The 25,890-nt window shown below is 28.5% G+C and overlaps 1 protein-coding gene and 1 long non-coding RNA gene across 2 annotated transcripts; one reads left to right on the forward strand and one right to left on the reverse strand.

Moving 5' to 3' along the window:
- On the forward strand, positions 1-25,313 carry LOC115887576 (probable actin-related protein 2/3 complex subunit 2). The gene is made up of 6 exons (XM_030907040.1): positions 1-199; positions 428-521; positions 728-1,014; positions 7,504-7,709; positions 8,865-9,081; positions 24,630-25,313. Exons 1-6 carry the CDS (start codon positions 126-128, stop codon positions 24,655-24,657), a joined length of 906 nt encoding a protein of 301 aa, XP_030762900.1. The 5' UTR covers positions 1-125; the 3' UTR covers positions 24,658-25,313.
- LOC115887577 lies at positions 15,265-15,740 on the reverse strand. The gene is made up of 3 exons (XR_004051114.1): positions 15,691-15,740; positions 15,390-15,496; positions 15,265-15,319 (listed from the first exon to the last, which is right to left on the reverse strand). It is a non-coding gene; the product is annotated as an uncharacterized LOC115887577 (long non-coding RNA).
- Positions 25,314-25,890: the final 577 nt, after the last annotated feature.

Genomic DNA, 25,890 nt, shown 5'->3' on the forward strand with positions numbered 1-25,890 from the left:
GGCAGTAATGACAATGACACTACAACAGTCATCATTTTTTAAAGAACCGAGTATCCACCTCCCATGTCATCTCTAATTTTTTTTCGATTTTAGTAAATTAGTACTTGTATCTATAAAAAGTTATTATGATTTTATTAGAAATAAATAACAGGGTAGTAGAGGAAACGTTAACTGTTAAAATAAAAAATGCACAGGCTGGGTGAGTAAACGAGTGTTTTATAACTTACGAAACTAGGCCGGTTTTATTTGGGTGAGGTGTTCTAAAAATTGATAAACTTGGTTTGTATTTCCTGCGTTTATTTCAATTATAGCATTGCAAAGCTTGATCTTTATTCGTTGTGATAGATGATGAATAAATGAGTCATGATTTACAATAGAGATATATGATCCAATGGGTGGTGCATTGAGTCTGTCTATAAATTTGTAGGTTAAAAAACGAAAGCATAGATGTAAAAGTAGCAGATTTTGATGGTGTTTTATATCGCATTTCTAATCTAAATGGAGATAAGTCGAAGATTAGAGTAAGTTTATCCTTTATTTATCTTAAATATATATTATTTATTACCCCTACACTATATTAGGTATTTAAAAACTTTTCATGCTTTTTAAACTCTCAACATATTTATCAATATTATGTATTTTTTTTACTTACATATATTAAATTCCTATTTAAAAGTAATGTAAATTTATTCAACTAAAGTTAGTACAATCCTTTTTTCTATTACAGATCAGTATAGCCTTAAAATTTTATAAGCAACTTCAAGAACATGGTGCTGATGAACTCTTAAAAAAAGAATATGGGTCTTACTTAATAGCTCCAGAGACTGGATATAATGTGTCATGCTTATTAGACCTAGAAAATATACCATCAAATTGGCCTGATATTGTAAAAAAAATTGGTTTACTAAAAAGAAATTGCTTTGCCTCTGTTTTTGAGAAGTATTTTGACTTTCAAGAGGCTGGAGAGGAAGGCCATAAGAGGGCTGTTATCCATTATAGAAGTGATGAAACTTTGTAAGTATAAATCATTTTTAATCCAGTTTCATTAAATAACAGGTAATTATAATATGTAATGTAAAATTGGTTGATTGAAAATGATATTTGAAGAAATAATTAAGTATAGGATTAGCTTTCTAAATAATTAATAATAGGTACATTATTAAAAAAAATATATAGACATTAGTAAAAGGCACTTATTTAGTTTTGCTTGATTTAAATATAAAATAATTTACTCTGTGTAAAACTAATAATTAGTAGATTCTATTAGACACTAACAAACATCAAAGTCGTTCAATTAAATCTTCCTACAAGTATTTGGGGTTGTCTACAGTTGTGCCAAGTTGGATTTCAGGTCCTGATTTTAATTTAAGAGTGGCAATTTGTTTCGCATCTCTATCTGATATCTAATTATCCTGAATTTTGTTATTCGGAACCAAAATATCTTAAGTATTATGACTTAAGAGAGAAATTTAATACTTAGACGAATAAATCTTATAATTCCAGTTTATAATTATTATCATAATATATTTTCAACTGAAAGTTTCTGAATGGAAATTGAATTTTCAGTGATAACATGTATATTCTGATATAGTATACAGAGTTGTTCACCACATACGACACGGAGTATTGTAGCTAAACTAAAAAAAAAGTTGAGATTTTTGCAAATTGTAAGTTTTGGGTTCGTTGAAGGATTATTAGAGCCACAATTTAAAATTATTTTTACAAGATACAGATTGTCCCAAATAAACAAAATATATCAAAGTTGTATTTTTTAAATGGAACCCCCTGTATATTATTAGATAGTTATTAGTTTCTACGATTAAAATAAAGGTAAAGGTGATTAAGGTTTGCCGCATTTTAATCTAACCGTTTTTGAAATATTTAGGTTTTTGTCAAAATACAGTAATAATTTTAATGTTTCATTTCTCTAGGCATATTTAAGTTTTTAAAACCAAATATTGTACTGAAGTATTTCTATTTACTAAATTTTTGTGTTGCAATAATGACAATTATACTACCTTATACAGAGTGTCTAAAAATTTATTTTAAATAATGACTAGCTCTAAACGGCAATAACTTGTTTAATTTAAATGTAACACCCTGTATATTTTATGCGAATCAGATGCACAATTTAATTGTCTATTAAATTGTATTATGCCATTGTTTACCTATCTCTTCAAGTTTTTGTAGAAAATGTATTTTCTTATAATTTAGAACTCATTTATAAATAAATAAATATTAATAATAAATATTTATTTTCATATACCCATGGAATATTGACATTTTATATAATTTTGAAAGACGTAACAAATTTTTAAAGAGTACAGATACTAAATATTGTTGATATAGTTCGTTTATTTCATTAAAAAAATTAAAAAAAATGGTTTCAATATTTGTTAAAGAGGATTAATTAATATGATTCCAGTATCCAAACTACATTAATTAACTGCTTACGTTGATTATTAATAATTGCTCCAAATACTTAAAAACTGAATTTTGTATGTATATTAGACAGTGTGGTAAAAAATAACACCTTAAAAATGTTATTTTATTTTTTGTCGAATGCTTATTTATGACAACAGAGACGTTCATATTCATAACTTAATTGATTTCAGACTCAAATCCACATTCATTTAGAATAATTTATTAACTAACACAATTAATTGTAATTAATTAATATTTGGGCGGAAATAAAGGTGGTATATTTAATTAATGGTATATACTCTTTTATAAAGTTTTAAGAGTTTTCTTTTTGTATACACATGGGCTAGTAATTATCGTTTTTAGCACCTGTACGTTTTGTACATTTGTTGCTTTAAAAATAATCTAAAATGTCAATTGCCATGGGTATATTGATAATTGAGGTCTAAATTATAAGTAAATGCATTTTCTATCAAAACTTGACGGGATAGGTAAAAAATAGTATAATACAATTTGATAGACAATTAAATTGTGCATCTGATTCTCTTAAAATGTACAGGGTGTTCCATTTAAATTAAACAAGTTATTGCCGTTTAAAGCTAGAAATTATTTAAAATACATTTTTAGACACTCTGTATGAGGTAGTATTATTTTTATTATTGCAACACAAGAACTGATCAATAAATAGACTTCAGTAAATATTTGGTATTAAAAACTTTGATACCCTTGGAGAAATGAAGCCTTAAAATTTTTACTGCAATTTCACAAAATTGAAAATATTTCAAAAACGTTAAAGGTTAAGTGTAATAAACCTTAATCAAATTTACCTTTATTTTAATCATAGAAACAAAAAATGTAATAATATACAGGGTGTTCCATTTAAAAAAATACAATTTTGATATTTTTTATTTGGGACACTCTGTATCTTGCAAAAATATTTTTAAATTGTAGCTCTAATAGTCCTTCAATGAAACCAAAACTTACAATTTGTAAAAATCTAATCGTTTAGCTACAATACTTCGTGTCGTATGTTGTGAACAACCCTGTACATATTATAATTAAATTTTGTAAAATGCATTATTCATTACGGTTTTTGCTTCTTCTAAAATGGCTAATCCCATTTATACTTTTTCAAATTTCTATATATTTTACAGAGAAATATGAAAATATGGTTGAATAATTTCTAAGTACTAAAAATTATAACAAAATATAAAAATAACACCTTGATGTTTTTTAGCAACTCTATGGTAAGTCATTTAGTTTAAATTAAAATTAATTTTAGTTAAAATATTTAATATCATATCTTTTATAGAGATACGTTTTGATTTTTGATCTTATAAAAAATTCGAGGTGTTTCCAAAAAAATCCTTTATGGGTATTTCGCCACTGCACTGCAAGAAAATCTACAAAATAAAATAATTATTTTTTGTAAACACTTCTGCGTTAAACCTAAACACACGCTGCTTGTCAGAAGTTATGTTTATAGTAATACTAGTTTGCCTAACAAAGCCTTAACGTTTCGGAAAGTTATCTCTTTCCATCGTCGGAAGCAAAAAAAATACAAAGAATAAAGAAAAAAAAACTATTTAAAATATTTAAATTCAACTATTCGAGAACACTTTACTTTTTTAAAACAGATACGTCTACAAGAAACCGTTGACGTTCTGTTTCCATAAAGGATTTTTTGGAAAGATAGATCCGCCACATAGGTATAGACATTTTTTACAATTCGAGGTGTGTCTCACTTGGATAAATAATGCACATGTACTGCCAAAATATTATTTTACTGCCAATTACTGTGAAGAAGACTGCCTATGTCTGCCATATAAGTATAGTCGACTGCTGTTAGAGTGACGCTTCTGCCAGGGACTGCCAAGAAAAAAGAAAATGTACATGTAATTCCAACCATGAGACAGCCATCAAAAAAATACAACCATAATTTCTCGTTCTTTAATTTTTTTTAGAGACAGTAGGGAAATGTTAAAAAGTATTAAATTGAATTAACCATAAATAAAAAGTTTGTTCCTTTGTGGCACTGGAGGGTTCATTTCTTGAAAAAAACTGGTTAGGTATTCTACCACTAGAAATTTTTCCAATGCCAAAATACTCTTTTTTTCAAGGATTAATCATTTTAGAACAAACAAAAACGTTTATGAATAATGTTTTTTTTTAATAATGTTTTTTATGAATAATGTTTTCTCAAAAAGTTAATCGTAATAATTTTTTGGCCCTTGTATGACTATCCGCAGTAGAACTCTAATCGAATTGAAAAGTATCTCTCCAACGAGAGGAAACATGACAGTGCCAATTGTGTCTGTCATTTTAATAATAATGATCTTGATTCCAAATAGTGTATCATAGGTGTGTATCAATTTACAGATGATCTAAAAGTATTTTTACTATTACTCTTTTTTATTTTACTATTTATTTACTATTACACAAAGGAAATGCTGTCGCAGAAACAATTAAGGGTGAAACAGTGTTTATACTTAATGGTGCTTAATGTTTATAGACCTACCAGCACCAGCAATTTTCAATACATATACAGGGTCCGGCAGTAGTGCGTCGGGCATCTGTAGCTCCTAGAATAAAGAACTTGAGAATTTTATTTAAGTGTAAACCTACATACTTTAGGTTTATACTTAAACGCAGAACACAGGAACGCGGAGCAAGATCTTTTTCTACCAACCCCACGCTCAGAGTTAGTTAAAAGTTCAATATTATACAACTAGAAAAAAAATGCACAATTACCTGCCATTTGAAATCAAATCCATAACATAATTTTCTTCATTTCGCAAAGCATTGAACTCTTATTTACTAGACAAGGCTTTCTACGCCGTGAATGAATTATATTTTGAAAATCGAATTTGATCTTGTAAACACTGGTCTAATGTTTGCTATTGCTATATTTACCAATGACACCGGAATAAATTTATTTAGAGGTCATTGATATTTACTATAAATATAAACAAAAAAACTAAATATTTTTGAACATTATTTTTGTTTTTTTATTCTTTGACATTATAAACATTTATAAATGTTTATTTTAAACAATAAGGCTGACAATATTATTTGTATAATGTTTTGTATTATCTTTTGTTTGTTTGTTTATGTACCTTGTTTGTTTACTTTGTTTGTTTACTTTACCTTTGTCTACAAATTGTAAACTTTTTTGACAATAAAGGCATTTATTTATTTATAAACAAAATTCTCAAGTTCTTTATTCTAGGAGCTACAGATGCCCGACGCACTATTTTTTTAAAATGGAACACCCTGTATATTATTGCATTTTTGGCTTCCTTTCGGGTCCCTTTACATAATCCTAAAATATGAGTAAATATATTTAGGTAATTTCAGAAATACTAATAAATAAAAAAAATACATATTTTTTAACCTTCCTCAAAAAATTGATTACAAAGAGAAGATCTGTCTCAAAATCAATACAGGGTATTCAAAATTCTAAGCCAAACTTTCTAAAATATAAAATAATTTTTCTTCGTAAGTGGAACACCCTGTATTTACTGTGGAAAATGCCATATGGAATATAAAACCGTGAATATCTGCGAAACCGTAAAAAAAATTGAAATACTGTAAATAAAAAAATTGTTCGTTTTTAACTCTCCATCCAATAAAAAAATAATATGCAGGGTGTTCCATTTAAAAGAAAACGAATAAAAATTATTTTATATTTTAAAAAGTTTGGCTTAGAATTTCGAACACTCTGTATGATTTAAAATTGCAATATTTTAAAACAAAGTAAGTATAGACTATCTAAAGTAAATACCTAAAATAGTTTTGATTTCGAGACAGATCTTGTCTTTTTAATCAATTTTTTTAAGGAAGGTTGAAAAATATGTGTTTTTTATTTATTTATTAATATCTCTGAAATTACCTAAATATATTTACTCATATCTTAGGATTATGTAAAGAGATCTGAAAGGAAGCCAAAAATACAATAATATACAGGGTGTTCCATTTTAAAAAAAATATACCGATCCACTCACACTTTTTTGAGCCACCCTATAGAAGTTAAAATATTTTCCTGAAATACATCCTCGTACATACTTGAAGTTTACACTTAAACAAAATTCTCAAGTTTTTTATTCTAGGAGCTACAGATGCCCGACGCACTATTGCCGAACCCTGTATACAGACCCCAATGCCAGTATAATACGTTGTGTTCATTCAAAAACTCAATGCACTTATCATACCAATGATGAGCGCCTTAAGTTTTTGCTTATACTATTAAAATTTGAGATTTCTTCAATTTGTTGAATATACTGAGCCACATTTAAATGCACAAGTAAATTGTATTTTCTGCCGTTTTTTGAATATCATCTGTCAAAATCTGCCCTGAATCTTTAGAATATGTATACAGTGATACAGTGTAATAAAAAAATAGCTTGTTTTTGACATTGACAGATAATTTTAATGAATAATTTATCTTGAAATTACATAAAATTTTACCTTTAATATCCAAATTCAACTTAATCAACAGCTTATTACGTCTGCTAATACTCTATTTATAAAAATTATTCTATGTAGAGTGTTGTTTCCAATTTTCGGAATTGGGATCCTGGGATTAGAACCTATTATCCCGGGATCCTGAGATACTATCACTGTTAACTATCAGAATGGGAAATTTAATATAAATACTTAATAAAAATGGTACATATATCAAAACGAAAATGGGAAAAGAGCTTTATTAAAATTGACTAAACAAGTAACATTTATATTTGGTAAGTATAAAAAATAAAATTCTTGTTTCAAAACAAAATAAAATATAGCAAACACAGAAATACAACATTTAGACATTGACATTCTGCTGAGTATAAATAAAATAAGATCTTTGAAAGACTAACTTTAGTTAAAATGCCCAATCTAAAATGATTTGACTTTATAAGTGTATACCCAACCTAAATCATTTGACTTTATACACTTATAAAGTCAAATAATTTCAGATTTACATTTTTCGGGATCCTGGGTTTTTGGGAATAAACATACATTGGGATCCCAGTTTGAAAACCCTAATTCTATTGTTACAGATTTCTGAATTTATGTTAATGTATATTTATTATTTAGGTATGTTGAAGCCAAATCGGATAGAGTTACTGTAGTATTTTCAACCAGATTTCGTGATGAAGATGATGTAATTATAGGTAAAGTTTTTATGCAAGAACTAAAGGAGGGATTAAGGGCCTCACATACCGCTCCTCCAGTTCTGTTTAGTCACCGAGAACCACCTCTAGAACTACAAGATACCGATGCCAAAGTAGATAATAATGTTGGTTAGTAAATATCGTTTTTTTTAACAATTCACTATTGTTAATTTTATGTATATATACAGGGTGGTCCGAATTGTATTCCGGAAGTAATACATAGGTAAAAAAGTTTGTATAAATATAGGTCCTAAAATGCTTAATTTCAGAAATACAGGGTGTAGAAGTTTCATTTTTATTTCAATTTTTTCTAAATAATTTCTGAAGTAACGTCAATATTTGGATGAAAATTGGTGTCTGGGAGTTTTTTGACATGAGAAATTTGATTTTGATGTCAATATGACTCCTACTAGTAGAGGGCGCCACCTACATGTGTTTTAACTGTTTTGAAGCGTAATAACTTTTTGTCCGTACCTGTATAAAACTACCGAGCGAAAAAATCTACATCTCTGTGACTTTTTACGTAAAAAATATCTCTTTGTAAAAATCGCTACGAGCAACCGTTCTTAAGATATTTAGAATGGAAATAGTTAATACATGTCATTATTGACAAAAAATAAACACGTTGAGTAGATAGTTATTTCACTGAAATAATAAATTTGGGAAATTTTTATTTTTTTTAAATTAATCATAAATTTTTCTGCAAAAAATTATAAAACAGTTTCTGTTGCACTTTTGGCATAAAAATATTTCAAATTTATGATTTCAGTCTAATAACTATTTAGTCAACATGTTTAATTAATGTCAATGATAACAGGTATTGATAATTTCGATTCCAAATATCTCGAAAACGATTACTCGTAGCGATTTTTACCTAGAGACCTTTTTTATGTAAAAAACGTCGTAAATGTTTATTTTTTTACTCAGTAGTTATATACAGGTACAGACAAAAAGTTATTACTCTTCAAACCGGGTAAAAAATATGTAGGTGGCGCCCTGTACTAGTAGAAGCCATATTGACATCAAAATCAAATTTCTCATGTCAAAAAACTCCCATGCACCAATTTTCATTCAAATATTGACTTTACTATTAAATTATTTGGAAATCGAAATAAAAATGAAACTTCTGCACCCTGTATCTCCGAAACTAAGCATTTTAGGACATACATTTATACGAACTTTTTTACTTATTTTTATCTGCAGAATATGCTGTCGAAGTTTCCGGAATACAGTTCGGACCACCCTGTATATAGGTGTCTATATTCAATAGGGTATATCTTTCAGGTTATGTGACTTTTGTATTGTTTCCAAGGCATACAGCAAAAAATACAAGAGATAATACTATTAATTTGATTCATATGTTTCGGCATTATTTACATTATCACATTAAATGTTCAAAGGCATATATTCACAGTAGAATGAGAGCCAAAACTTCTGAATTTTTGAAGGTTTTGAATAGAGCAAGGCCTGAAAATAAATCTACTGATAAGAAAACTATTAGGTAAGTCATGCACATTGTCGTAAAAATATTATTTTAGATAGGATTTACACAAGTATACATAATAATAATAATAAATTGAAAGCATTTTATAAAAATATATAGAATTCTACAGGGTGTCCCCAAAAAAAAGTTGCGCATCAAAGTTATGTTTTTTGTAATGGAACACCCTATATATTAATTATTGATTTGTTAGGTGCATTTTATTACAGACGTATATGACTAAAATGTAAGGATTTTGACATATTTTACATTTTGTGAAAATGAAGAATAAATTTTAATACAAATACCTAAATTGTAATTTACTCTCTATAGCCTGATATTTAATTATAATAACCATTGTATCACAGATAACATATAATCCAGATGGCCATTGCTTACGGAACAGCATGTTTTCGATGAGACAGTTCCCTATTAATGACACAGAGGGCGCCTATAGCCAAATCTAATAATATTTTTAAAACGAACGAATTTGGAGCCACACCACGGCCACGCGATGTGAAGCGACGTAGCCGGTTGGGAAATTCATGTCACTTCCAAATACTATTAAGGTTGCCGGCCTACCCCTCAAACAAAGATTTTCTTAGATATTTTCATTTCTATGATTTAGTGTGAATAGATCTTTATTATTTGATAAAATCTAGGGTGGCTGTGATATGTCTGACGTTACTTCAACATAGCTGTCAAATTAGTTCAACTTTAGCAACTAGTTATAATTTTGTGTCAGTTCGTCAGTTGAAACAAAAAAAAAATCTAAGAAATTTTCCGAAAATAGAAACTTATCCTACATCAGAGAGAATTGATATAATTCTATTAGTTAGCTCCTGATTTTATCTAGTCTGGGCTTTTTTATTTGATTAACATATATCAAATAAAAAAGCCCAGACTAGACAGTGTTAACAAAACTCGACCAAACCAAACCAAACTATTGTCTGAAACTGCATTTTTTTACTTACTAAATATGAATTTTACTTTGTTTTGTTGATCTTTGAAAGGTGTATAAAGTCGAATCATTTTAGATTGGACATTTAAATTTTATGGGATTTTCGGGATCCCGGAATTTAATATCGGGATTTCGGAGATAAACATACACGCCGCCGGGATCCTGGGAGTTCGGGATTTCAGGAAACTCTAGTCGTGAGATTAATGATGTACAGATGCATGTCATGTTGATTTGGAAGTGACAATCGATAAGATTTATCATATAATTTTACATACCTATTAAACGACAGCGATCTTCATTTCCAAGCCCACTCCCATGCCTTTTTTTTCTATCGTACGGTATATTCACTAACTGCATTACCTACTTATAATTTATAACAGTTTATATTCACTGATTCATTTATAATTTGTATCCACTTAATATTACTTGATTTATCCATCGTAAACTTTGCATAGATATAGAAATATAACGATGGACAACTCTTAATGTGTTAAATTATACCCTACGATCGAAAAAAAAACGGCGTCCGATTGGTTTGGAAATGACGATCGATGACATTCCCCATATAATTTTACATATCAAATGACAGCGATCTTCATTTCATAGCCATCGCTGACGCCGTTTTTTTTTCGATCATACGGTATATGGTAAAAGCCATCGATCACCATTTCTAAGGTAACTTAACGCCGTATTTTTACATACAAAATGTGCAAAAAAATTCTATATGAATGAACTCACAATTTTCTATCCACTTTGTACATAAATTAGGATCTCTTGACGCATGAAACTTAAACACATGTACACCTGATTTCCGAGAAATCTCACAATTGTAAAATTGACACTTATTACCAGACATTTTAATAATAATTATCACTAATCACACAGTTGTAATCAAAGACAGTCAAAGGTATATAGTATATTACCATCACAGATTACCATATATTACCCGGCTTTTAAAATATCCATTAAAAACAAAAAACAGTAACGACATATCTAAATCTTCTATCTTTGTCGCATATGGTTCGTTCCTGTACTTGTTTTTTTTTAAATGGAAACCCCCACATATTTTAGCATGGTCCGGTAGACATATTTTAGCTAATTTCAAAAATATATAGTTTAGTATACTTTGCACTTACCGTTTTCGATATACAGTGGATTTAAAAATGAATTGTTCCAGAATCATTTTAAGTGTCTCACCCAATTTAAAATTTTCCTCTTTTCTATTTTAAGATAGTAGAAAGATTTTCTAATGTAATTTTTCGCGAGGATGCCGATTCTCTATACCAAAATTTTTTAAAACGTCAATTTTGACAGATACGACGCCATCTTGATTTTTTTTAAATGGAAACCCTCACATATTTTAGCATGATCTGGTAGACATATTTTAGCTAATTTCAAAAATGTAAGTTTAGTATACTTTGCACTTACCGTTTTCGATATACAGTGGATTTAAAAATGAATTGTTCCAGAATCATTTTTAAGTGTCTTCACCTAATTTAAAATTTTCCTCTTTTCTATTTTAAGATAGTAGAAAGATTTTCTAATGTAATTTTTCGCGAGGATGCCGATTCTCTATACCAAAATTCTTTTAAAACGTCAAATTTTGACAGATACGGCGCCATCTTGATTTTTTTTAAATGGAAACCCCCTACATATTTTAGCATGGTCCGGTAGACATATTTAGCTAATTTCAAAAATATATAGTTTAGTATACTTTGCACTTACCGTTTTCGATATACAGTGGATTTAAAAATGTATTGTTCCAGAATCATTTTAAGTGTCTCACCCAATTTAAAATTTTCCTCTTTTCTATTTTAAGATAGTAGAAAGATTTTCTAATGTAATTTTTCGCGAGGATGCCGATTCTCAATACCAAATTTTTTTAAAACGTCAATTTTGACAGATACGACGCCATCTTGATTTTTTTTAAATGGAAACCCCCACATATTTTAGCATGGTCCGGTAGACATATTTTAGCTAATTTCAAAAATATATAGTTTAGTATACTTTGCACTTACCGTTTTCGATATACAGTGGATTTAAAATGAATTGTTCCAGAATCATTTTAAGTGTCTCACCAATTTTAAAATTTTCCTCTTTTCTATTTTAAGATAGTAGAAAGATTTTCTAATGTAATTTTTCGCGAGGATGACGATTCTCTATACCAAAATTTTTAAACGTCAATTTTGACAGATACGACGCCATCTGATTTTTTTTTAAATGGAAACCCTCACATATTTTAGCATGATCTGGTAGACATATTTTAGCTAATTTCAAAATGTAAGTTTAGTATACTTTGCACTTACTGTTTTCGATATGCAGTGGATTTAAAAATGAAATCTTTAGAATTATTTTTAAGTGACTCATCCAGTTTACAATTTTCGAATTTTTAAAATTGCTTGAAATGTCAAATTTGATAATTACGACGCTTAATTTTTTTTATTTATTTATACTTTGATTCTTCTTAAAAAAAAAATCTATTAAAATCATATTTACAGGGTGAGTTTCCGACGATGTTCTCTATGGGTATCTCAGAAACTACTGAAGATAGAGAGTCGGTTAAATGGGGAAACAATTGCAGTTTTTGTGGGTCATAAATATGCGCCTTTCAGATTTTTTGACAAAGTTCATGGCTTTACTAGATATTTCGAAAAAACAAATTTCGGCTATTTTAAAAATTGTCCCTAATTCCATTATAAGCTATTTTAGACAAAAGTTTTCAGATAAAGTTGTAGATAATCACATCCCTAATGAGATTTTGTCCTCCGTTTTTCTCTAAAGCCTGTCATTTTCATTTTGACATATGACACAAATATATGTTTTTCTAAATGGAAACCATAGTTGGCCATGACTTCATAAAAAGCGCCATTTTTAAAGCTTTTCTGCGATATAAGCTATAATATGTTTTCTTCAAAAAATTACTGAGTTATAGCCAATTCTTATCATTTTTAAACAATTTCACTTAGTTAGCCATGGAAACAAGTTCAATCGCCGTTGCTCTCAGAAATGTGAAGCTGTCACATCCAAACTTTGTAAATTAAAATAAACAAAAATTGTAAACATAAATTTTTCAAATGAAGAAATACTAAACTATATATTTTTTAAATTAGCTAAAATATGTCTACCGGACCATGCTAAAATATGGGGGGTTTCCATTTAAAAAAATCAAGATGGCGTCAAATCTGTCAAAATTGACGTTGTAAAAAATTTTAATGTAGAAAATCGGCATCCTCGCGAAAAATTACATTGAGATATCTTTTACTATTTTAAAATAGAAAGAAGGAAAATTTTAAATTAATTGAGACACTTAAAATGATTTCTCGAACAATTCATTTTAAATCCACTGTATATCGAAAACGGTAAGTGCAAAGTATACTAAACTATATATTTTTGAAATTAGCTAAAATATGTATAGTCCGGACCATGCTAAAATATGAGGGGTTTCATTTAAAAATCAAGATGGCGTCAAATCTGTCAAAATTGACGTTGTAAAAAATTTAATGTAGAAAATCGGCATCCTCGCGAAAAATCCCATTAAAATATCTTTTACTATTTTAAAATAGAAAAGAGGAAAATTTTAAATTGGGTGAGACACTTAAATGATTCTGGAACAATTCATTTTTAAATCCACTGTATATCGAAAACGGTAAGCGCAAAGTATACTAAACTACATATTTTTGAAATTAGCTAAAATATGTCTACGACTGAAACCATGCTAAAATATGTGGGGGTTTCTACATTTAAAAATTATAAATGGCGTGAGGACTGTCAAAATTGACGTTTTAAAAAATTTGGCAGAATCGGCATCCTCAGAAAAATTACATTCATAGTTTTTCTTTCTACTATCTTTAAATACCAAACAGAAAAATTATAAATCGAGTGAGACACTTAAAATGATGTCCCTGTACAAATTTGGCAAACGTTCCAGGAAATTCGGTCATATTTTTATTATAAAATTATTTATCATAAACAAATTTATTGTAAAAAAAAACTTTTGAACGTATATTCAAATTTTAAACGTTTCAATTAATAAATAACGTAAATCACTTTTAAATTAAATTTAAGAACAAATCATTATTTTAATTTCAAATTTATATTTCGAAGTTATATTACAAGTTATTTACTGTTGTCTTATACAGAGTATATCAAGACAAATGCGAAACTTTAAGGGGTGTATTCTTTGTTATTTGTCAACATTTTTAAAATAAGCTGAAGAGGTTGAAATAAACTATTTCTAATATTCGTTAATTTGACAAAAACTGGAGCAACGAGATATGGAAAAATGGATAGATTTGTATATTTAGAACGTTTTTATGACTTCTGCAATTTTTCCATAAAATTTATTATTTGAGGTTAAAAAAAATGTAAATTATTATGTATTGGGACCAAAAAATATTTTAGCAAAGAAGCTGTTCGCCTTAAAAACAGTTTTATTTTCTACTACTGTAAAATATTTTTACAAACGACATATAAAGATAATTGATTGACAAACATGTTTTAAGCTACCCTTCCTAAATCTTCCTTAAAATAAAAAGATTAACAGATGGGACGGAAAAAACGGCGTCCAGTTGGCTGGGAAATGGCAATCGATGACATTTCCCATATAAATTTACATTTAAAATGACAGCGATCTTCATTTCATAGCCATCACTGACGCCGTTTTTTTCGATCATATGGTATATCAAATAAAGTATTATTAGAAAAGCTCACTAGATTGTTTTCTAGTAAAAAAGACCTTATTTTGTCACAACAGGTGACATTTTTTTGTTTTAAATCAAGTAGGTTTTAAAAAAACTACAATAGGTAAAAAAGTTTCTAAACAAATAGAATATCCAAATTAATTTATTTCCAATGACAATAATGTGTAAGTTTGTAATTAAAGTTAGTTAATAAGAATAATAGGTGTAGTATATTTCAACATCATTCACTGGTTTTAAAAACATCAAAAAATATGCATGTGTTTTCATAGTATAAATATGAATTGTTCCTTACGTTAGTTCTTATTGATATAAAAGCAAAAAAGTATAAAAATTAAAAGCTGCAATTTTATTAAAAATATGTTATTCTAACACATATTTTTTTAACTGTAATGTTCTAAATTGATCAAAATATAAATGTTATTTTTTTCCTAGGAAAAATAAAACTTCATAACTTAATTTTCATAAATAAATTTATTTCTATTAAATTTTATAGAGCAATTTGTATTACAGTTTTATTTCACATATTTTGTAATACTGCTTTGGTGCAGTGCCCCATTGCTATCTGTGAGTTCATTTAAATTATGACGACATTACTGATCTAGAAGATAAAAATGTACCTAAGTACCTTAATATTATAATCACAAATGGCTAATTTTGTAAATGATTACCTATAATGGTTAGATGAGTTATGAATGTACACTTCTTTAAGTTAGGTGATTAATTATCTTCGCATCATCATGGGCTCTAATCAACTGTAGAGTATTCGTCAATCAACCTGAAATATGTAATATTATTTACTTTATATTTACGAAAAATTACCATTTTCTTTTTATGAAAATTTTGAGTTTAAATTTAAATGTGATTAGAATAAATATACATCAGTATTTAACATTTTATCATAGGTAATATTCTATATATTACCTGTGATTTTATACTAAAATGTTTAGTTTTTGTGAAAATATTACTTACCTATAATATTTAAACGAGTTCCTGAATGTACAATTTGTTTATCATGATGTGTCAAGTTCTAAATCTTATATTGGTTGTCTAAAACTGTTTGATTTTGCTTAGTTATATTGTATCCTATATTTTATTAAACAAACTCAAAATAATGTTTATAATTACCTTCATCAGCCTTCATATCATTAAAGTTATTATTATCGCTTATCATTATCAGTCATTATGTAGTTATTTGTTCATTTGTTGCTCTGTTTATTGTTTGTTTTCAAAGATCATTTTTGAGGTTAATGTCATATGAAACTATTCGTAATTAGGCAACTGGTAAATGACGTGTGACGATAAATTAATAAAATAATAATGAACGTATTAAGTTAAATATTTATATATTAATTTAACATATCTATTTCAGGTAATACCCTATTTCATGTTTATAAATTACATAATTTCTAATTTGGTATACCTTTAATTTTATATATTCATAATGAATTGAAATATATTTCGATATAACGTTTGGCAACCACGCAACTGAAGTGCAAGCGACATCTGTGCAAGAGAAGCAAAACCTCCCAAAAAAGTGAGAAAAGATATCTAAAAATTTCAGATTATTCAAATGTCACTCCAATATTTTTCCAAATTGGAGTGAAATTAGGGTGACAATTTTTAACACGTAAGGAGCCATCTGGATTATGTGTTATCTGTGATTGTATGTTAAACCAAATTAAAACTGAAAAAGTTTGACCCGAAAAGTTCTACAGGGTGACAAAATTAATATTGAACATTGGTTACATTTAAAAGCAAGTTACTCCTTTATTTTAAATAGAACATCATAAATAACACCCAGTATGTTATTCCAATGTTCGATGGAGAATTTATATATCTTTAAAATATCATTTTGCGCCAATACCTTTTTTATATGAAAAAGTCTAGATGGCTGTGATATAGCTTTTGTTAATTTAACAAAAATTTAAGGTTATAGAGTAAAATACTCAACGGTAATAAAAAGACACACGTTTAAGACATATTTCCATTATTACAGGATTAAAAATAGATATAAACGTACAGTGACAAAATTTATTTAGATGAAATCAAATGTTCAAAATGCTTCCTTTCCTGTTCACTGCATAAAATTATTCTCTTTTCAAATAATATTTTCATGTTAAAAGGCATTTGTGGAGTTCTACTTTGAAAAGCAGCTACATTCATATCAGTCATATCTCTCTGGTTGTCGACAATAGTTAGAGTTTTGTAAACTGTCTTTAACATATCCGTATAAAAAACCCAGACTAGATGAAATCAAGAGCATTTAAGTATTGTATTAATTGGTGAATGCACACTGCACTCTCCAACCAATAGAATCATATATATCAATTCTCTCTGATTTAGGATAAGTTATATAGGGATGTTCGGTCCTAAGATTTCAGTACTGGTATCCGGTATCACGAAGTACCGGTCCTACAATCGGTATGCCGGTTCCAACATTAGATCAGTGGGACCGATACTGAACCGGTATACCAGATGGACCGAAAGACCGAATGGACCGGGATATCGGAAAGACAGAAATATCAGTTTTGGTTGTTGTGGTTGTCATCAATCTATTTTTCTGTACCGATTGAAACCGGTCTTCCGGTATCGATTGAAACTGATTTAAAACAGTCTTCCGGTACCGGTACCGAAACCGGTATACCGGTCTTGTAAAAGACGATACCGATACCGGAATATTTTAAAAGTACTGGTCCTGGTACCTGTATACTGGAAAACCGAACATGCCTAGGATAAGTTTCCAGTTTCAGCAAATTTCTGAGAATATTTTTTGTTTTAACTGACACAAATGATAACTAGTTGTTAAAGTTGATCTAATTAGACAGCTATGTTGATGTAACATCAGACATATTACAGCCACCTAGATTTTATCAAATAATAAATATCTACTGACACTAAATCATAATAATGAAAATATCTAGGAAAATCTTTGTTTTAGAGGTAGGTAACCCTAATAATATTTTGAAGAGACATGAATTATCCATTAAATATCGGAATAATATACTGTGTGTTCCGTTTAAAATAAAATTGTAATTTGTTTTAGAGGTGACCAATGTTCAATATTAATTTTTTCTTACCCTGTATGACTTTTTGGGTCAAGGAGTTTTAATTTGATTTAAAGTAGAATAGTTATTTTAACTACATATTAGGCTATACCGGGTAAATTCGAATTTAAGTAGCTTTTATTGCAATTTAAAAAATGTGCATTATTTTTGGAAAATGTTAAATATGTCAAAAACCTTACATTTTAGTCATATACCTCTGTAATAAAACTCAAAATATAGGGTGTTTCCATTAAAAAACCTAACTTTGATATGTAACTTTTTTTGGGGACGCCCTGTAGAACTTTCTATATATTTAAAATGTGCTCTAAATTACATCCATATACATATGCTCACAAAATACCTACATATGTTCACAAATTACCTACATATGCTCACAAAATTTATAATTTCAATACAAACTATCGTTCTCCTTGGAGCCGCCGCGTCGTACGAGAGGCGCCACCATTAGGGTGTCACAAAAAAAGCTATGATAAAGTTTTCATTTTTTTTTAAATTGCACCTTCCATTTTTTTGTGTAGATAATGACATTCAGCATAAAATTCTTCATATAGTACACTATTTTTATTTGAATCACTATGCGGTGTTGCCATTTTATTTCTTATTTACTAAAACTTTGGTTACAAAATAATATTTGAAGTGGTTAAAAACTGGTCACCTGTCAACAACGCCAATCAAAACTTCTGATCAAAATAATTAAAACATTTTTATTTACTTCTTATAACACAATTAAAATATAAAAACATGGTATTCCACTATGGAAAAAAAGAGAAAAAACGTATGCTGGTAACAGTTTTCTTTGTTCTCCTGTTGGCTATGGGTAGTGGCTGTTATTACATTTATTCCTAAACAAATCATCTCTGTAATGTATGTAATAAATTATTATAAAATCGCATAAGAAAAATATCAGTATTTGTACTTACCATATGCCCTCCCTTCTGCTTTTTTAAATATAGTACCTACTATAAGAACTTGAAGAAGACTTAAATGTAAAAACTGCAGAACAAAATCCAAACAATAAAGTAAGGTTATGTTCTCAACAGGAAACAATGACTAAAGAATACAAGACTGACACCAAACTGTGACCATTCTTCCAAACAGTGCCATGGCACATATTTTTCTTAACATAGCCGCTTGAAGCGATATTTATATTTTTGGTAAATGTTTTCACTACGCCTATGGTGCATCCTGTGGTATCATACTAATTAATTACGAAAAAAGAACGTATTAAAATGTTAACAAATGGTACAAAACTAGTATCGACGTATAGCATATATCAAGTACATATAATATCAGAAAAATAATTATCGAATTCAATAAAAAACGCTAAAAAGGTGTAGTGGACTGTTTATTTCCCTATAAAACGTAACTCCTGGCTCTTTCTTATCATTGCGCCTTTTACACTTGAAAGCTGAACAAACTACAGGTAACAACTACAAGAAAAAATGGGAAATAATCAACGAGGTATCCAACATATCCAACAAAGCCAAAACAAACATTGAACATATCTTAGAAAATGGACTTATTTTAAAAGACCAAACGGATATTTGCAATACGTTTAATAATTATTTTGTGGAAATTGGGAGCAGGATTGCCGATAATATAAGTCACTCTGAAATAAGTGATAAATTCACTCAATATATTAATTCATATACAATGTTTCTTAAACCGACAGACCATTGGGAAATTGAAGAAATAATTGGCTCTCTTAGAAATGATTCATCACCTGGTAAAGATAAAATAGCAATTAAAACTCTTAAATCCATCAAAAATGTAATTTCAAAACCTCTAGCATATATCATAAATTTAATATTTGAAACATCACTCGTACCAACGCAATTTAAAGAAAGTATTGTTATTCCTATATTCAAAGATGGAAATAAAATGGAAATGACTAATTATCGCCCTATCTCATTACTAAATGGTCTGTCTAAAATTTTTGAAAAAAGCATTAACAAGAGACTGACATCTTTTTTAAACGAACATAAAATTATATCAAATTGCCAGTTTGGTTTTCAGAAGGGAATTAGCACTGAACAACCACTTCAGATTCTAATAGAAAACTACTGAGTAATTTTAATAGTAACAAAAAGACTATTGGTATTTTTCTTGATTTACAAAAAGCATTTGATACTGTGAATCACAGCAGATTACTGGAAAAACTTAACAATATAGGTATTAGAGGTAAAATTTGTTCACTATTTAAAAGTTATTTGACAGAAAGATATCACAGGTACACATAAACGGGATACTCAGCAACACCAAAATTATAAAAACTGGGATTCCACAGGGAACTATACTGGGACCTACCCTATTTCTTATATTTATCAATGATTTATTAAACTATAATGAATGTCAAATTATTTCTTATGCGGATGATACGATTTTGCTTTGTGAAGATTTTTCATGGGAAAGGACGTGGAACAAAGCTCAAGCCTCACTGCAAGACGTGAAAGAATGGCTGGATGCTAATAGACTGAGTTTAAATGTCTCAAAAACTAAATATATGGCTTTCTCACCGACTGTTGCAGGGCAAAGTAGACAATTGGGTCCCATGTATATTAAAGGTTTTAATGACGGAGTAATCCAAACTAATGTTGTGAAATACCTGGGTGTATTCATCGATCACTACTTAAAATGGACTTTCCATATAGATTATCTGGCTAAAAGAATCAGAAAGTTTATATACAGATTTTATCAATTGCGCAATGTACTAGCTCAAAAACTACTTCTTATCGTTTATAGCAGCTTAGCCGAATCAATTCTTAGTTACGGCATATCTGTTTGGGGTTCGGCGTATGAAACCACGCTAAAAAAGTTACAAGTTTGTCAGAATTTTATCATACGCGTCATATTCAATATTAAAAGTAGAGTAAGTGTAAGAGATATCTATACAATAAATTGTATCCTGAATGTAAGAGGTCTATATATTAAATCTATATTAATATTAATACATTCGAAGAACAATCTGTATCATGCGTACCACTCACACAATACCAGAAGTCAAGCTGCACAGATGACTCCTATAGATCGTGTTAGTAAATCAGTCTGCCAAAAAAGTATATCTTATATTGGAATAAAATTATATAACAGTTTACCTTCGTTATACAGGAGATATTCTAGCCGTATTTTCAAAAAGAACATTAAATCTTATATAGTTGTCAATTATGTGATAATGCACTCCATGTTGGTCTAGGACAAACCATTATTATCAACCTTTAGAATTATAGCTTGTATACTTTTATTGCATATTTATAATGTTTTTTTTTTCTCTTTCTTTCTGCGTGTAGTTAACTTTTAATAAGAAAGTAACTCTCAAAACAAGGCACAACACAAGACATTGTCTTAGGTGCCTTTATTAAAGAAACGGCTGTCATTTTATGTACTAATCTAAAAGTTAATAAAGTTTATTATTATTATTATAATTACCATTGTAATAAAGTTTATACAAAGTTCACTACACACAACCAACTATTAAAAATCGCTAAAATTGTCGCTGATGACCAGCTGATGATTCATTCTTTATGTCCAAAAATATGGCGTCTAAGGTCACAAATTCTGCTGCAGCCCGTATATGGCCATTACAGGACATTTTAATATAACAAATTAATAATTTGATAATAAATATAATATAAGTATAACTCATTTTTCATTCTATTTAATTGTTCTAAATGATAATGATTCTAAAAGAATTTAATATATATAAATTATATAATATATATAAATTAAGTAAACATATCCTGTGAACAAAAGTAACCACAAAAAGTGTCCGTTTTACAATATTTTTATTACTAAGGATATTTTAAGTTGTTTAAGAAATGATTTTTCTATTCTTCAACATTATGTTTAGAAATTTAATTTGGAATAAAAATATAAACTTACAGTTCTTAAACTTAGAAAAAGAATTAGTCCCTCGAGAAAAAAAAACGCCAAATTGTGATACAAGCATGAAATTTGGCGTAGTTATAAAAAACGATACTTTAAGAGATTTGACCCGATTAGCCACCCTCCCAGACCCGTAGGACACCCCATACCGCCATTTTTTCAAAATGGCGGACAAAAATTTCTTAAATCTTAGGCTTTTTCAATATGGGCGATATTATACTCTATATTATATACATATGTAATTCGAGGATGGAGAATCCAAAAAAAAATGTTTCAGGTCGATATGACCTTTACTGACCATGAAAACTGCTTTATGAATGAAAAAATTGATTTTTTTGCAGACTTTTTTTGCGAAAAAAAATTGATCTTTTTCGCATAAACAGATTTATAACAAAAATAAATAATTAATATTAAAAAGGTAATAAAAACGGGGTTTTTAAAATTATAGTTGTTTACAACGATCATTGGCGGAACATGTATTTTTTTAAATAATGTTAAAAATTTAGAAGAATGTGTCAAAATCAATTAAACGAGATTAAATGGTCTTCCAAGTGATTTGGAATAAATGGTTTCTAGTTGATACTGATTGATCTTGATTAAGTTTATCTAAAAAGAAGAAAAATATCCATCATACACTTTAGTTTATTAATATACATAATTACTAACTCCTGGTAGCCTAAACTGTCAATTTACTTACCCTTTTTTGGCAAATTATTCAGCCTCAATCCAGTTCCTCTATTTTCTCTTGTAGCATCTTTGAGGCTATTTTCATAATATAAATCCCATGCCACGTCCAATCTTGTAGCTTTTGAAGTGGCAGCAACTTTTTGGATATACGGTTTAAATTGTTGAAGGTAGTATTTAGAAAAGGATTTTAATTCCAAAATTAAAACTGCAGTTATGGAATGGGGTTACTGAGATATGGACTTATTTAATACCAAAAAATGATAGTATAAGTCTGTATTTTAAAAATCATATGAGATAATTAGCTAGGTAATATTATGTTCTTAATGAATTATTAAAAAATCAAAATACAAAAAGCATTTTGTTTATGTTCTCACCATATTTCCAGTGCCACATATTTTTTTCTGTATTATTCAATGCCTTTCTACATAGTATCCACCAAAAAAGGTTGCCCGAAGTTGCCCGCAATAAAATTATACAGTGTAATCTAAAAGTCTTTGTTTCGACTAAGTTATGCCAAATTTGTTAGATTTATTTGCATTCAAATTATTTTAGGCATTTTTTTTACTGTAGACATATTGTAAAAAGGCCAAAAGAGCCAATAAAACGTGCCAAAAAGATAGTTGTAAATTTTAATCATCAGATAAACATTTTTCTAAACCTTTTTAATATTGGACTTTATTAGCTTTGGACTATTACTATAGTGGAATATGGTGAATGTAAAAATTTATTATACATTTAATATTCTTTTCTTTAGACAAAAGGATATTAATTTTTCCATGTTAAAACTGTTAAAATTAAAAATATTAGTAACATCATTTTATAAATTTAATTGTCGGTATTACCATTTTGTGTTAAATGTAAATTGTTAAAACTAGAAATATCATAAAAATTTTAAGATTTAAAAAAGTGGGGATCGTGTCCCTATATTCCACCCTAGCATATGCTACTGTTTCTTCCTCAGTGAAATAATCTGTAATTAAAATGTTGCCTATTTAATTCATATAAACGGTATTCTGATTAGACTACGTTACCCCCTTGGTTATCCTGTATAATAAAATTTCTGTTAAATATGAAACTAAAACTAATTCAGTTTATATATTTAGGTAAATTATGTCGATTTTTAAATTTTTGATAAAACAAAACGCGTAACTCTATTTATGCCATGATTTAATTCAAATCGGCCATTGTGCGACATGACGATACAAACGATAAAACAATAGGCGATGCGGATTGCGTAATGGCTGCAGGGTTGACAAGTTACCTCCATGAGAATTCCCCGAAAAATTAAAATGTTTTTATTTTATTTATTTTTTATTTATTTGCTATAAAATAATTTGGAAGGCCATTCGGTTTCATTTAGTCAATTCCGGAAAATTTTAACAAATATTTCAAAAAATCCATGGGCCGCCTATGATCGTCGTTGACAGCTATAATTTTGGTAAACACGTTTTTTTTTACTTTTTTAATGTAAATTACATATTTTTGTTATAAATTCGTTCATGCTAGCCGTTTAAAAAAAATGTTTAACCAAAGTCTGCAAAAATGTATTTTTTTTTAAATCATAAAGCAGTTTTCAAGGTCAGTAAAGCTCATATCGACCTGAAACATTTTTTTTTTTCATTCTCCATCCTTGAATTATATAATATAGAGTATAATATCGCCCATATTAAAAAAGCCTAAAGATGTAAGAAATTTTGTGGGTGTCCCATACATGTCCGGGAGGGTGGCTAATCGGGTCAAATATTACACTCTTAAAATATCGTTTTTTATAACTATGCCAAATTTCATGCTTGTATCACAATTTGGCGTTTTTCGATAAAAATTTGCTCGGCGGAAATAGACTAAATTCCACAAAACACAATGTACCGTTTGCGTTACCTACGTCAAAAATATTTGGTTTAACTCTCTTTTGCGCGCATCGCAATGACGCATCCACATCCGTAACGTAAGTTTCTACGTTACATATCCAGAAATACGTATACATTTTGTGCCGTGCTTTAACTGTGTAATAATAATAAATATAATGTGGTAGCGTCCATGTTGAGACCACCGGTTAACCTGCCAGTAAGCGGCTGTTCAATGTGCACGTCCACTTATGCCAACAAGGAGGGCGAGAACTTTTTACGCTTGGAGTTTGGAGCATCTCATAATTATTGTAATTGGCACAAGTGATTTAATAAAAGACACTAGTGCACCACTGTTTCTTAACTGGCATGGTTCTTTTATATAAGTCTTGTATAGTATATTTTTTTAAATAAGATTTTATATTTTTAGTGGAAGAGCATTTATACGTCGAGATTAGTTTTAATAAAATGGAGGAATAGTTCATCCCAGCTTGAACAAAATGAAGTGAAATAGAAGTAACTGCCAAATCAATATTCTATTCAACACATTGTTTATAAGTAACCTTATTCCTATAGTATTAAGTGTTTTTTTTTAATAGTAATTACTCATATTTTTATATTTGATTTTTAACTCTATTATACTTTCATTACAAATTATAAAAAAATTGTGGAGAATTTAAGTTTTTTACAGTATTTTCTATTATATTTCTAAATATATTTTACTTTAAACCTCTTTATTGTCTTAGCTCAAGATAGGGAGTGATTACAATGTTGTTCAAGGTATATTTTTACCTGAATAATAATGACAATTATTAAGATACAGAATATGAAGTGTTGAGTTGTGAATTTATTCAATCAGGTGACTTGTATAAGTGTAATTTATTATAATTGTATATATGTCTTTAAGGAAACTGTCTTAGCATTGAGCTTCCATGATTCGTACACTTCACAATGTATAGAATTTAAGTATATTTAAGTTAATGCTTAGAATTAAAATGCGAGATAATGATTGTATTTTATTGGGAAATTACTTGAAATTAACAGTTTAAACTTTAATTGTTTTATAATACATATTAGGTTGCCTTTGTTTTTTATATGCTTTAAGATGTATATATTTTTTGCTTAGCATATCTGGTTTTGTAAATTGGTAGGCTTTTTCAACGATCAAACATTGTGGTAATCTTTTTAGTCTTACCATGAAACTTGTCATAATTTTATACTTTTTAAATTGTTTTATATTTTTAAATATTTCAGTAGGTATTAAAAAAATATATAAAATGAGAAATTACTACAATATATCTAAACAGTTCATCTAGTATCTTGTTTGTAATGTATATTACTGATAATCCAAATATTCTAGGTTTCTAAAACATTTAAGTAACTTGTAAATCATAAAAAGTGAATTGTGGTAGATTTCTCTTTTAGGCAGTTTTGCTCTTTAATGTTAATAGAGACAGTAACCGCTGTTCGTCAATAATAGAAAATAATAAATTGTTATTTTTAAAATGATCAGTTTTTATTGATGTGGTATATAAATTATGTTATTCTTCAAAAACATGATGGTGAAAACCGCATATCGATATCTGTTACCGTTTCGGTGTTACTGGTTTTTTCAAAAATGTGCATTTTTAACAAATCACTGTATCTTTTTCGGTGTGGAAAATTTTGTATTTTTCTGAAAACGTTTCCAA

The sequence above is a fragment of the Sitophilus oryzae genome, unplaced genomic scaffold, assembly GCF_002938485.1.
Source record: "Sitophilus oryzae breed Bouriz unplaced genomic scaffold, Soryzae_2.0 scaffold_578_pilon_pilon, whole genome shotgun sequence".
NCBI classification, from domain to species: domain Eukaryota; kingdom Metazoa; phylum Arthropoda; class Insecta; order Coleoptera; family Curculionidae; genus Sitophilus; species Sitophilus oryzae.

Bases quoted from the DNA above. Each gene is read 5' to 3' on its own strand.
- LOC115887576 (XM_030907040.1), top strand. From the start codon at position 126: ATGATTTTATTAGAAATAAATAACAGGGTAGTAGAGGAAACGTTAACT. The intron at 7,710-8,864 runs GTTAGTAAATAT...TATATCTTTCAG, and splicing joins CAAAGTAGATAATAATGTTG to GTTATGTGACTTTTGTATTG. The intron at 9,082-24,629 runs GTAAGTCATGCA...TTATATTTTTAG, and splicing joins ACTGATAAGAAAACTATTAG to TGGAAGAGCATTTATACGTC.